A 12885-nucleotide genomic window follows, 5' to 3' on the forward strand; every position below is an offset into this window, starting at 1 on the left:
TAAATGTTTGATATCATGACATTACCAGTAAATTTAGTAGACTTCTTACTTATCTGGTGTGATACAAATTAGATAGAACTTGAATGTGAGCAGAAATAAAATTGCCACTCATGTTAAAGTTATAAAGAGTTTGTTTTCAAAGACATATATATATTTTTTATGTTGTCTGTATGTGATCATGTTGAACCACTGTCTGTGGTTGATGATGAAAGAATATGAATTTACCCACCAACTTGATATTGAGTTTCCTGGTTCTGCTGTGAAAGATCTTTACAAAAAGGGGAAATAAAGATGGGTTGTGTGACAATGATGACTAAACGTTATTTTTTTGTTTTGCAGTTCCAATTCCTGGCAGATTTGATCGGCGAGTGTCAGGTATGTATTCTTTTTCATAACATACTACTAAAATGCTATTTTAAGATGGGATTATCTTAAATAAAAATAAGTTCATCTTTTTAATAAAAAGGTAAGTTGATAGCATTATAGAACATTATCAGAATTACCTATGATACCTTTGTTCTGTTTCATTTTGTTTTAAATAAATATGTGCTTATTGTTAGATTACTATAGTAAGTTTGTCTCATTTATGTCATTGATATTTTTCCATGTTCATAATTATGGCTTCTAAAAACAACTTTTCATATTACTATTTCTGGCATTCTAGATTATGCTTGCCATTAATTTTTTTTTAAGGTTTATTTATTTTTATTTTTTGGCTGTGGTGGGTCTTCGTTGCTGCACATGGGCTTTCTCCAGTTGAGGCGAGGGGGCTACTCCGTGTTGTGGTGCATGGGCCTCTCCCTGTGGTGGTTTCTCTTGTGAGGCACAAGGCTCTAGGGCGCTCGGCCTTCAGTAGTGGCGGTTTGCAGGCTCTGGAGCCTGGGCTCGATAGTTGTGGAGCATGGGCTTGGCACGTGCGAGCCTCCTGGAGCAGAGGCTGAATCCATGTCTCCTGCATTGGCAGGCAGATCCTTAACCACTGAACCACCGGGGAAGTCAGCCATTAACTTCTTGCTCGTGTTGTTGAGCCCCTTAAATTGCTTCCTCGGTTGCAGCGCTGGGAGTAGCAGTCTCTGGTCAGAGACGGAGCATTGCTTTGGCTTCTTCTTTGCACTGCTTTCAAGAGACAGTCTAGAAAATAGGCTACAGGGAGAAAGATGCCCTGCAAGACCTGTTCTTCACCTCCGTCTCACTAATATAGGCGGTGCTGACTCCTTTCATTTATATTTTAAATATATTTTTATATTCTTGACTTACAAATGTACTCCTTTAATTTAGAAGTAAAATAGTGCTTCGGATTGTTTTATCTGGCATTCCTTTGATTATTAACAAAAAATGAGTATTTCCAAATACAGGAGGTCTATTTTTATTTTTTTATATGCGACTAGTTTAATAATACATTTCCCATTTAACTGTTGTGATCTAGATCATTTAATTTTGCTCTTTTTTATTGACTTAAAAATTTGATCTGTGACTGGTACCTTGAATACTTGCTGGCACACAGCAAGTACTCAGTAAATCTGTATTGACTATATACATCTCTCTTTATTTCATGATTGTTCTTAAGCTGAGAAGGTCCCCATTTTTTCATAGAACTGATAAATATGTTTTCTGAAAGTTTTTCTTATAATTAAAATGCTAAGCTTCTGGATATATCTACTTTATTTGGTCGTACAGTTGGGATGTTAATGTGTTTCAAAATTGCTATGCAAGTTATATGTGTCCTGTCATTCTTTCATATCCCCTTGTTTGGGGAAAGTTTCTTGATTTTAAATTGTCCTGTGACCTAATATTTAGTAAGGCTCCAAATCCCTTTTCTAACAGTCCTTTTCTTTGAGAGAATCTGCTCATTTATGTTTTCAGAAAGTTTTTGCTAAGACTGTACACCAAAGTCTGTTGAAAGGAGATGGAAGAATGTGTTGTTTCCTATAAAAAGTCATTTACAGAGACAGGAATTTCCTGTGGTCCAGTGGTTAGGACTGAGCTGTCACTACAGGGGGCACTGGTTTAATCCCTGATTGGGGGTGAAAAGGGACTAAGATCCCTTATGCCTCAAGGTGCAGCTAAAAAAGAAAAAAAGAGTCATTTATGGAGAAGAAATAGAGTAGGAATTAAGGCTGGTATGAGACTTATGAGCTGCTATCTCCCATTTCTGTTCTTCCCTGCACCTCGTTTTATCCAAAGTTTCGTAATATTAGCTGTTTGCATCTGTGGGACAGGCCTGGGAAATGGAGAGTGCAGTGACACCTCCTCCAGAGGTCACAGAGGGTCACAGATGAATTGCTGCGTAGGCTCTTTGTCAGTGTGTTCAGTCCTCGAACTCTGCAGAACGCAGACAAGTGCTTGGTATTATCCCTCACCCTTAGCTCCTACAGTCTTATTGAAAAGTTAAAACTTGTTAATATCACTCAAATGTTAAATGAAAATAAAGAATTCTTAACGGAACCAAAAATGATTATGCAGCAGAGAAAATAGCTTGTTAGCAAGAGCTAATGGTTTTTTGAGTGCCGGCTGTGTACTCAGTACACATTTTTAAGGTCTTCCTAAATGCCTGCCTTGTGTTGTTGAATATAATCCTTACACTAACACTATGAGTTACATGCTCTGATTACCCCATTATTCGGGTGGGGAAACTGGGGCAAAGCAGAGGTTACACAACTTGAAGCAGTCAAGGTGATAAAATGCCCAAAGATAGCTTAATGCCTAAGTACTAACCGTCCCATCCCCAAGTACCCATTCTTGTACCCACTAGAACTCTTGCTCAGTCTTCAGCTACATCCCGTAAATTTCTTAGCCCATACTCTCAGTTCAGTCTTCATCATCATGATCTAGCTAAAGCGTGGCTTGCCCTCAAGCCTCACTTCTCTTTCCCTTTCCTTGTAACACTGATGGCAGATGTGTGGATGTCTCTGTTGATCCGCGTTGCTTCTAGACCTCTCTCTCTTCTCCCTAAACCCCTCAGCCTCAAGCCTCACATTATATTCTCCCAGCCACCCCCTCCTTGTTTTAGTCCTCTAATAACTCCAGGTTCGTTCTCATTTCTACATAAAGAATCCTCTCAGCGTCTGGTCCTTCCATTCCTTGACCTCTTCTTCTCCAGGGTTGTGGTCTTCCACCTGCTTCAGCTACTCACTGCTGTGGTTGTGCTGTGGTAGGACCAGCATCACAACTCTCCGTATTCTCAGTCAGTGCTCCAGGTCGCCCACCGCTGCCCGCTGTCTTCTGCCAGCTCCTGTGCTGTCCTCCTCCAGCTCTCACAACTCATTGATCTGTCTCCTTTTCGTTTTTTCTCAATTCCTCTTTACTAACCTTAAATTTCTTGATCAGTGATTATAACCACTTCCCTCAGTTCTCTTTTCCTTTTTTATTTGCTTGGCTAAGCCACACTCTGGTTAAACCCATTCCCCACATATTCTGTGTCTGCACCGCATCTGTACTTGGTAGAGGAAAGACACACAGCCTTGCTGACTGATCTTACCCTCAGTTCATGATCATTAACCTCTAGTACGCTCTTGGTGACCACAGTCATACTGTTTCTATACTTCTTTCACTCTCTTGTTCTCCTAGGTAAGTCTTTCATACCTTCTTTCTCCCCAAACCTATAACACCTCCTCCCGCTCCTATTCCTAGCAGATAATCTTCTCAATTTAACTAAAGAAACAGAAATAATAGAAGAGAATTTCCATAGACTCCCACGTCTGTCCTTCCCCACCTGCCTGTGAGTCCATTTGTCCACCTGTACACTAGATCTCAACCCTCATCCTTCCAGCAGTTACCTCCTCTTTATCCTGCATGATCTTCATCCTTCAGCTGGATTTTCTCAGCAGCATATCATTGGTGCTCCCTTCTTAAAATGAAACTTTTACAAATCACTCTTCCCTCTCCAGCTGCCACTCTTTCTCTCTGCCTATCTTTATAGCAAAACCTCTCCAAAGAGTGGTCCATACATGCTTCCCGTTCTCTTCTGTTCTCTCTTGAGCCCATTCTAGTCAGACTTTTGTTCCCATATCTCACCAAAGCTACCTGTGTGGACTGCTCACTCACATTCTTCAGACCCTCATGTGAAGGATACCTTCTCAGGCCTTAAGTAAGGCCTATCTGAAATCCTTGCCCCTCCCCAGCACACAAACACAGCCTATCTCCCTACTTTATTTTCTCCTTAGTGCCCTTCCTCTTTTAACTTACTTATCCCATTTACCATCTAGTTCACTATGCAAGGGTATAAATGCCAGTCAGGCAGGGGTATAAATGCCAGTCAGGCAGGGAATTTCATCTGTTTTGTTCACTGGTGTATCGTTAACATTTGCAACAGTGTTGGTAAATATGGCCGGATCAGGAAGGATCAGGAATCAGGAAGAGAAATTATTGTAGGCAGAAAAAAAATCAAGAAGCGCTTCTTGGAGGGAGGCAGAAATTGCACTGGAAGTTGAAAAACATGGTTATTCTTGGGCTAGTACCAAGAAGGATGCATTCCAGGTAGAAGAATGTCTGAAGCCTTGAAGGAGGATAAACGGGACCCAGCTGCTCTGGCCATAGGAGAGGAGATGAAATTGGAGGAGCTTCTCTGGCGGTCCAGTGGTTAAGACTCTGCTTCCACTGCAGAGAGCATGGGTTCAGTCCCTGGTCAGGGAAGATCTGCATGTGCCAATGAGGTGCAGCCAACGGAAAAAAAAAAAAAAGTTAATGAAATAAACTGGAAAGAGAGTTAGGGAATGGACTCCTGATGTGATCCAAGGATCTCAGCTAAACTATTTGTGTGAATACATGTGCTTCTGTCAGACACTGCAGAAGAGAATTCAGCTCTCAGGATGTCTGACTCAATAATAACCTGGAAGGTAAAGCAGCAGAGGAGAGCTCGCAGTTGTTGAGTGTCTCCTGTGAGCCAGGCCTTGTATTTAAATGTCTCCTCCTACTATTAACCCTTTAACATGGTTCTAGGATTGTTATACCGTCATACCGTTGAAGAGACCAAGGACTGGGGACGTAGAGAAATAGTGTGGAATAATGGATCCACCCTCAGACTGTAGTGTGAGTAGCTTCAGAGATGAGGCCTTCCCCTCTTTGATGCTGCCTCTCCCCTCCAAAGTATTGGAATTGAGAAACTGCAGCTTCCAAATCCTACGTTCTAGCAGAACAGCCCCTCTACATCAAGCAATGAATACATCAGTTGGAAGACAGTCCATAAATTCTTTAAAGGCAGATTTCTTGAATTTGTCCTAGATTAGCATTGACTGTCCTTGAGCTTGAAATATCAGTTTGATTCTGTTACTTTAAAAACTTAAAAAAGAAAAACCAAAAACCTTTCATTTTACAGACTACTGCTGTTTAAAAAGGCACCCAGTCTGTAGTGTTTTGTTATGGCAACCCTAGCTCTCTCATATACCAGGCTGTATCAACTCTTCACGGGAACCAGCAGGACAGCGCAGGGCCTGAAGCCAGTGACCAGGCCTGGTAGAAATGAAGGGGTTTTCTCTCACAAGTACATTTTAGTGATTCACATTTCTGGATGAAGAAAGCAGCCGTTAAAACCTAGAGGAGGAAGTAATGCTGGCTGATCTATTGTTCCTTTATACAGTTCCCTGTTACTAACTAGTGACATCTGCTGGACAGTGGGGGCAACATTGACTCCCTCAAGTGAGGGGCTGTGCTGTTCTTTTAGCCTTTGTCTTCAGCAGGTCTTGAGCATCTCAGGACATTCAGTGTAGTTCTTGAGGCTGCAGAGAGGATCACACTGACGCTGGGACTCCCCAGGTAACTTTTACACTGAGATAAGCTTCCTGATATTTAGAGCCATAAGGGACAGCAATCACAGAGACCTAAGAATAGATTTTTACATAGAAAATGAGAAAAGTAATTTGGGATCAGGATCAGGAAGAAGTAGAGAGGTTGAGGTAAACAGAGGAAGAAGAAAAAGGAGCTGTCTGGTGTTCAAAAAGAAAAGCGAAAACATCCAAACCAATTAAAAAAAATAAAGATACACTGTTTTTCTACTAATGTCTGTGTACTCAGTCGTATCCAACTCTTTGCGACCCCATAGACTGTAGCCCACCAATTTCTCTGTCCACGGGATTTCCCGGGCAAGAATTCTGGAGTGGGTTCCTACTTCCTTCTCCATTTTTCACAAATAGGAAACATTAATGATTTTAATGAAAATAATTGCTTTTGTTTAAATCATAGTGCTGTGTCTTAAGACTTCAGGATGTAACATTTGTTGCCTCAGTTACATTAATGTCTAAAAATACAAAAATGAGCTAAGTGCTACAGTACTTTCCTCCAAAATCAGAAGAAGAGCAAGCCTGAAAATAAGCGAGCTCAAGACTAAGTGTCATTATCAGTAAAATCCTGTCAGTCTCATCATTAAAAGACTTATTATTTTCAACTTTTTAAATGAAAAATTTCCATACATATGCAAAAGTAGAGAAAGTATAATAATCCCCATGTACCCACCTGTTTCCCAAATGAGGGTTTTTTAAATGCATTTTTCAAAGAAGACATTTTGAAATCCTGGACCAAGGAGTAACAGGGTAGATGGAATAAAGGTCAAGTATGAGAATATTTCTGAGGCAGAATTTGATGTAACAAATTTGGGTAACAGGTGGAAAGAAGGCAGTAATAGTGAGTTCCAAATTTCTAGTTTAGAAAACTGGGCTGACAATGACAGCATTAATCAAGAGCACAGAGAACCAAGAAGTTTGCAGTTTAACATAGTATCTGATGAGCTGCCTTCAAAACAGCTTCCTCAACCCCCTACCCAAATACCTATGAAAATGTGAAAAGTGACAGCAGTAACATCTAAGAACTCAGGAAGGTGTCTGCCTTAATCTTTAGGACAGACCTAAGATGAACTTGTTTCCTTGTGGAGACAAGAACGGCTTGGTGAAAGATAAGGAATCATTATATTCCATCCCTTACCTGGCTCAGCTCCAAAAGCCTGTGCTACCAGGGATTGGGCAGCGCTCTATACAGAACATTACCTGATGCTGTTTTAGGAATTAGAATGATGTCTGTTCTCTTACTCCCTTCTCCCGAGTTTTTCTCCGTCTCTTTAAGGATCCTGGTTTCCTATTAGGCAGAGAATTAATGGCAGTGCAGCACAGAAGGCATGGCCCACACCTATAGGCTGGACAAGAAAGGGCGTCCTGTCTACAGGTCATGTGGGGAGTCACCGTTTCTCAGGTATTCCATTAGTTCAGAAAATCAGTGGGAAGGAGGAAGCTGGAGGGCAGCTAGACCAGCACTGCAGGGAGTAAATGTCTCTAAGAAATCAGGGATTGAGAGTGGTATGTATCATCTCATCCCTTCATTGTAGATACATAGAGATTTTTAGCCATCATACAGAAGAATGGAGTGTAGGGTCAAGAACCAGTTATATTCCTTACCTGCTCACAAATAAGACGTAAACCCTAACAAACATTATAAGGCTTGTAAATGAACTTGGTGGATTAAGGATATAAGAAGAATGAAGATTAGAAGGGTCCACTACAGAATGCTAATTTGTTGTTCAGTTGCTCAGTCATGTCTGACTCTTTGCGACCCCATAGACTGCAGCACGACAGGCTTCCTTGTCCTTCACCATTTCCTGGAGTTTGTTCAGACTTATGTCCATTGATTTGGTGATACTATCCAACCATATCTGTCCTCTGTTGTCCCCTTCTTCTTTCAGTCTTTCCCAGCATCAGGGTCTTTTCTAGTGAGTCAGTTCTTCACATCAGGTGGCCAAAGTATTGGACCTTCAGCTTCAGCATCAGTCCTCCCAATGAGTATTCAGGGTTGATTTCCTTTAGGATTGATTTGATTTGATCTTGCAGTCTGAGGGACTCTCAAGAGTCTTCTCCAACACCACAGTTCCAAAGCATTAATTCTTCGGCACTCAGCTTTCTTTATGGTCCAACTCTTACATCCATACGTGACTACTGGAAAAACCATAGCTTTTGGAAAAACCATAGCTTTGACTAGATGGACATTTGTCAGCAAAGTAATGTCTCTGCTTTTTAATATGCTGTCTAGGTTGGTCATAACTCTTCTTCCAAGAAGCAAGCATCTTTTAATTTCATGGCTGCAGTCACCATCTGCAGTGATTTTGGAGCCCAAGAAAATAAAGTCTGTTGCTGTTTCCATGATTTATCCATCTGTTTGCCATGAAGTGATGGGTCCAGATGCCATAATCTTAGTTTTTTAATGTTGAATTTTAAGCCAGCTTTTTCACTTCTCCTCTTTCACTTTTATCAAGAGGCTCTGTAGTTCCTCTTCACTTTTTGCCATAAGGGTAGTATCATCTGTATATCTGAGGTTATTGGTATTTCTCCCAGCAATCTTGATTCTAGCTTTGCTTCATCCACCCCAGCATTTTGCATGATGTACTCTGCATATGCGTATAAGTTAAATAACCAGGGTGACAATATACAGCCTTGACATATTCCTTTCCCAATTTGGAACCAGTCTGTTGTTCCATGTCCGGTTCTAACTGTTGCTTCTTGATCTGCGTACAGATTTCTCAGGACGCAGGTTCAGGTGGTCTGGTATTCCCATTTCTTTAAGAATTTTCCACAGTTTGTTGTGATCCACTCAGTCAAAGGCTTTGGCATAGTTGCATGAGAGGGCAAGAGAAGTAAAAATTTTAAGGGCAAAATCTGTAATACAAGACAGCCTTGAAGAGAGGACAGTTGTTGAAAGAGCTCGGATAGAGAAAAGAACCAAGATAATGGCAATTAAAGTTCCAGAAAACCAGAACAAATGAAACGTGATAATAGCAGTAGTTCAACGAGTTGGCATTTACTGCCTCCTTACCGTGTGCCCCGCGCTTGTTTACTTGAAACCTTACAACAGTCTTCAGAGGGGAATTGCTACTGTTAGCTCCAGTGTGCAGAAGAGAAGGTGGAGATTTGAAGTAAACCAAGCCAGGTCACACAGTTATTGCAAATAATTGAGGATTTTTTAGAAGAAAAACTTTTCCTTAGCTGTAATGACGTATACTAAAGCTCTTGTGAGGAAGGAACAGGTTTGTAGCTTTCTGGGTAACGCCAGTGATCACATCTAGACATTCCTGACAAAATAGTTTATGAGTAAACTAACTTTTTTATTCATTACATAATTCATTGTGTCTACTATTGTCATCCCTAAGGGTAAGATTTTAAAAGCATGACTTGTATTGCATCTCCAATTCTAACTCATCTTGTGTTCTGTATTTGTATTAATATTCCCCTTTTTTCCAGTGAAAAACTAAGTATATATTTTTTTACTCACAACTGTAGTACACAGAGGAGTTTTGGAATTATTGTACCACTGCCGACATCAGTTCTTTTTTGTCATTGGATACATCCCACTGGTCAGATTATTATGCTCAGAAGCTACTTAAAATCACTCCCCTTTCCTTTTCTGTGGTTATGTTATCAACCTGATATGTGGTTAGATTCATTAGTTTCTCTTGGTTTTCAATTTTCGGGTTCCTCTATCAAATTTATTGTTAAGACTATATAAAACATTTTAACAGGCTTAAATGTCAAAACTATGTAAAATTTTGTTCTCAGAGAAGTTTCATTCCTTTCCCTACCCTGTCCCTTTTTTGTTTCTGCCTACCTTCTAGGAAACAATTTTATTATTTTTTGGTTTATCCTTCTCTTGTTTCCTTTTGGAAAAATAAATACATTAAAAATTTTTATATGGGCTTTCCTGGTGGCTAAGCTGGTAAAGAATGCAGTGTGGGAGATCTGGGTTCGATCCCTGCGTTGGGAAGGATCCCCTGGAGAAGGGAAAGGCTACCCACTCCAGTGTTCTGGCCTGGAGAATTCCACGGACTCTATAGTGCATGGAGTTGCAAAGAGTCGGACACGACTGAGTGACTTTCACTTTCACTTTTGTGTATGTGTGTGTGTGTGTGTGTGTGTGTGTGTATTCATACTTATTCCCTCTCCCCATCGCTTTTAGCTCTCCTTCTTTCTCATGGAAGTCCTTCTTTATGGAAGGACAGTCTGCTACATATTAATAGTATATTCTTCACCTCCTTTTTTGGCCTTTTTTCCCATAGAGCTGACTGTTAATTAGCCAAAGGGGGTCTTTCTCAATCTTCCTCATAGCTGAATCATTCAAATGCATACTTACATCATTTATGATATTCTGGTATTGTAAGCAATTGTTTAGTTAGCATTTTTTTTTTTTTTTTGGTTAACATTTTTAAAATCTTTGAATTACGATAAAGACAAGTCCTGCAGCCCATTGGTGCAAACACAGATTACCTACAAAGAAAACCGAGTCGGCTTTAAATTATATAATATTGTATTTATAAGAGAGCCTGACAAATAGTATTATATTCGTTTTGTTAAAATTCATTCTTTTAAGTCATTCTAATACATAAGGAGGTTGAGATATTTAGATTTTTTTGTGAGTACTCCAATTCCATATCCATATGTCTATACTGCGTGTATTGTACTTGGTGGTTTTCTGTTCCTGCTTCATAGCTCAGCAGAGACAGCACTTCCTTGCTTATCCTTGTCACTACCATAGAATTTAGTAGATGAGGTTTTTTTATGGTTTCTCTCCTGTTTAATCTGCCAATCCCTGGATAGCTGACTATTCATCACTAGCAAAATGCCTGGCATTACTAGGTACTTAGTATATTTGTTAATTGAAGGAAGGGGTTGCAAAGTTCATTATAGCTTTAGAAAACAGTGAACAAAAGGAAATTATGTTTACTTCCTATTTTCCAGTAAAATACACATGTTTTATTCATTTTTCTCTTTATTTTTTTTCTCTCCAACTTTAGTCTGTGCTGAGACCTATAACCCTGATGAGGAAGAGGAAGATACTGATCCAAGGGTAAGAACTGCAGCAAAGGGATTGGGTAGAATAATTTCAGTCCCCACTCACTCCCCTTTTCCTCTATACCAAGTCTAATTATGCTGATATTTAAAATGAATACAGATTAAAATCTCAGCAAGATACCATCTTTTATCTAACAGACTGACAATTATTAAGAAGAATAGGAAGCAAGATTGGTTGAGGATATGGTAGGGGTGCCTAGTTGTAGCTATCAGCTTTACACTTAGTCAAGCCAACTGACTCAGCAGTTACCTGCAGGAGAATTCATGCCTATCAGTTGCATCCTTCCTAAGGATCCTTTCTAAGGAGGTTAATGCAGTACTATAATAGTGAAAGATGGAAGCAACATAAATGAACTAAAATAGGGGTTTCCAGGAGCTAAATTCTGGCGCATTCAAATCAAGAAGATCTGAAGCCATTGGAAATGATGGTACAGGACTGGTTTAATGACGTGGAATGATGTAAATTTGAGGTACAGTTTATACAGCATTTTATAATAAAAAAAATTTTAAACATCTATCCATCTTCATACCTATTTACTTGTTTACTTATTTGTAAAAAGATTTATGCCTGGAAGGATACATCCCAGATTTTAATCCCAGTAGGGATTTTACATCCCAGTAGTTGTTGCAAGACTACAGTTGATTTGGGGGTTGCTTTTTCAAAAACTCAGATTTTTCAACTTTTATATAGTGAACAAGTTACTTTTATAAAAGCAGATTTGAACCATCTTTTTAAAAAGATTGATGTTATAAAGAAACTTTAATGATTTTTCAAATATGTCTTAAAGTGAGCAGACTAGAAAAGATTTCTGAACTATTCTAATAATAAAACGCTACCATTGTGTGAATATAATAGACATGTAGGTTTTTAAATTTTTCATTCTTGATGTTATAAAATTTTGAAAAGACTTTTAAAAGTTAAAACTTTTTCAACTGACTATTTAATATTATAAATTTAAATTACTTAGCACTTTTGACATCTGTTATTTCTGGTCTAAATTAAGTGATGTAGATTTTTTAGGGTGAAGACAATACTTAGGCTGGTGCTTAATAGGTTTTTCAATTATAACAGCAATGCTGGGCAATAATTCTTTTTTTTTAATTTTTTTAAAAATTATTTTATTTTATTTTTTTACTTTACAATACTGTATTGGTTTTGCCATACATCAACATGAATCCACCATGGGTGTACATAAGTTCCCACTCCTGAACCCCCCTCCCACCTCCCTCCCCATACCATCCCTCTGGGTTATCCTAGTGCACCAATCCCAAGCATCCTGCATCAAACCTAGACTGGTGATTCATTTCTTATATGATATACATGTTTCAATGCCATTCTCCCAAATCATCCCGCCCTCTCCCTCTCCCACAGAGTCAAAAAATCTGTTCTGTACATCTGTGTCTTTTTTGCTATCTTGTATACAGGGTTATCATTACCATCTTTCTAAATTTCATATATATGTGTTAGTATACTGTATTGGTGTTTTTCTTTCTGGCTTACTTCACTCTGTATAATCGGCTCCAGTTTCATCCACCTCATTAGAACTGATTCAAATATATTCTTTTTGATGGCTGAGTAATACTCCATTGTGTATATGTACCACAGCTTTCTTATCCATTCATCTGCTGATGGACATCTAGGTTGCTTCCATGTCCTGGCTATTATAAACAGTGCTGTGATGAACATTGGGGTACATGTGTCTCTTTCAATTCTAGTTTCCTTGGTGTGTATGCCCAGTGGTGGTATTAGTTCAAAAAACATGTATTGACTATCTATAGTATTAGTGGTAGTAGTAATAATTTTTGAGCACCTACTGAATGCCAGGTTCTATTTTAAACACTGCCTGTGTCAGCTCATTTAATTCTATGGCAACTCTGATTTTGTAGGCACCACTGTTATTACTGGTAATACTAAGTTTGTTGATGTTTGAACTCCAGCTTATATAGTGGTTGTTTACTTGCCATCTCCATTTAGATTTCAATAGACAGCTTACAGTGAGCTCCTGATGATTTCCACTGAGACATTCTTTTTCACCCACAGTCTTCCCCAGCTCATTAAATAGCACCT

At 39.2% G+C, this 12885-nt stretch overlaps 1 protein-coding gene across 1 annotated transcript in view; it reads left to right on the forward strand.

The window, feature by feature from the left end:
• The window catches only part of PRKAR2A (protein kinase cAMP-dependent type II regulatory subunit alpha), a 65672-nt gene that overhangs the window by 23947 nt on the left and 28840 nt on the right, over window positions 1-12885 (forward strand). The window contains exons 2-3 of the mRNA XM_013973513.2: window positions 340-375; window positions 10760-10812. Of these exons, the coding sequence (XP_013828967.1) occupies window positions 340-375; window positions 10760-10812 (89 nt within the window). The remainder of the gene's footprint in view (window positions 1-339; window positions 376-10759; window positions 10813-12885) is intronic.

The sequence above is a fragment of the Capra hircus genome, chromosome 22, assembly GCF_001704415.2.
Source record: "Capra hircus breed San Clemente chromosome 22, ASM170441v1, whole genome shotgun sequence".
NCBI lineage: Eukaryota > Metazoa > Chordata > Mammalia > Artiodactyla > Bovidae > Capra > Capra hircus.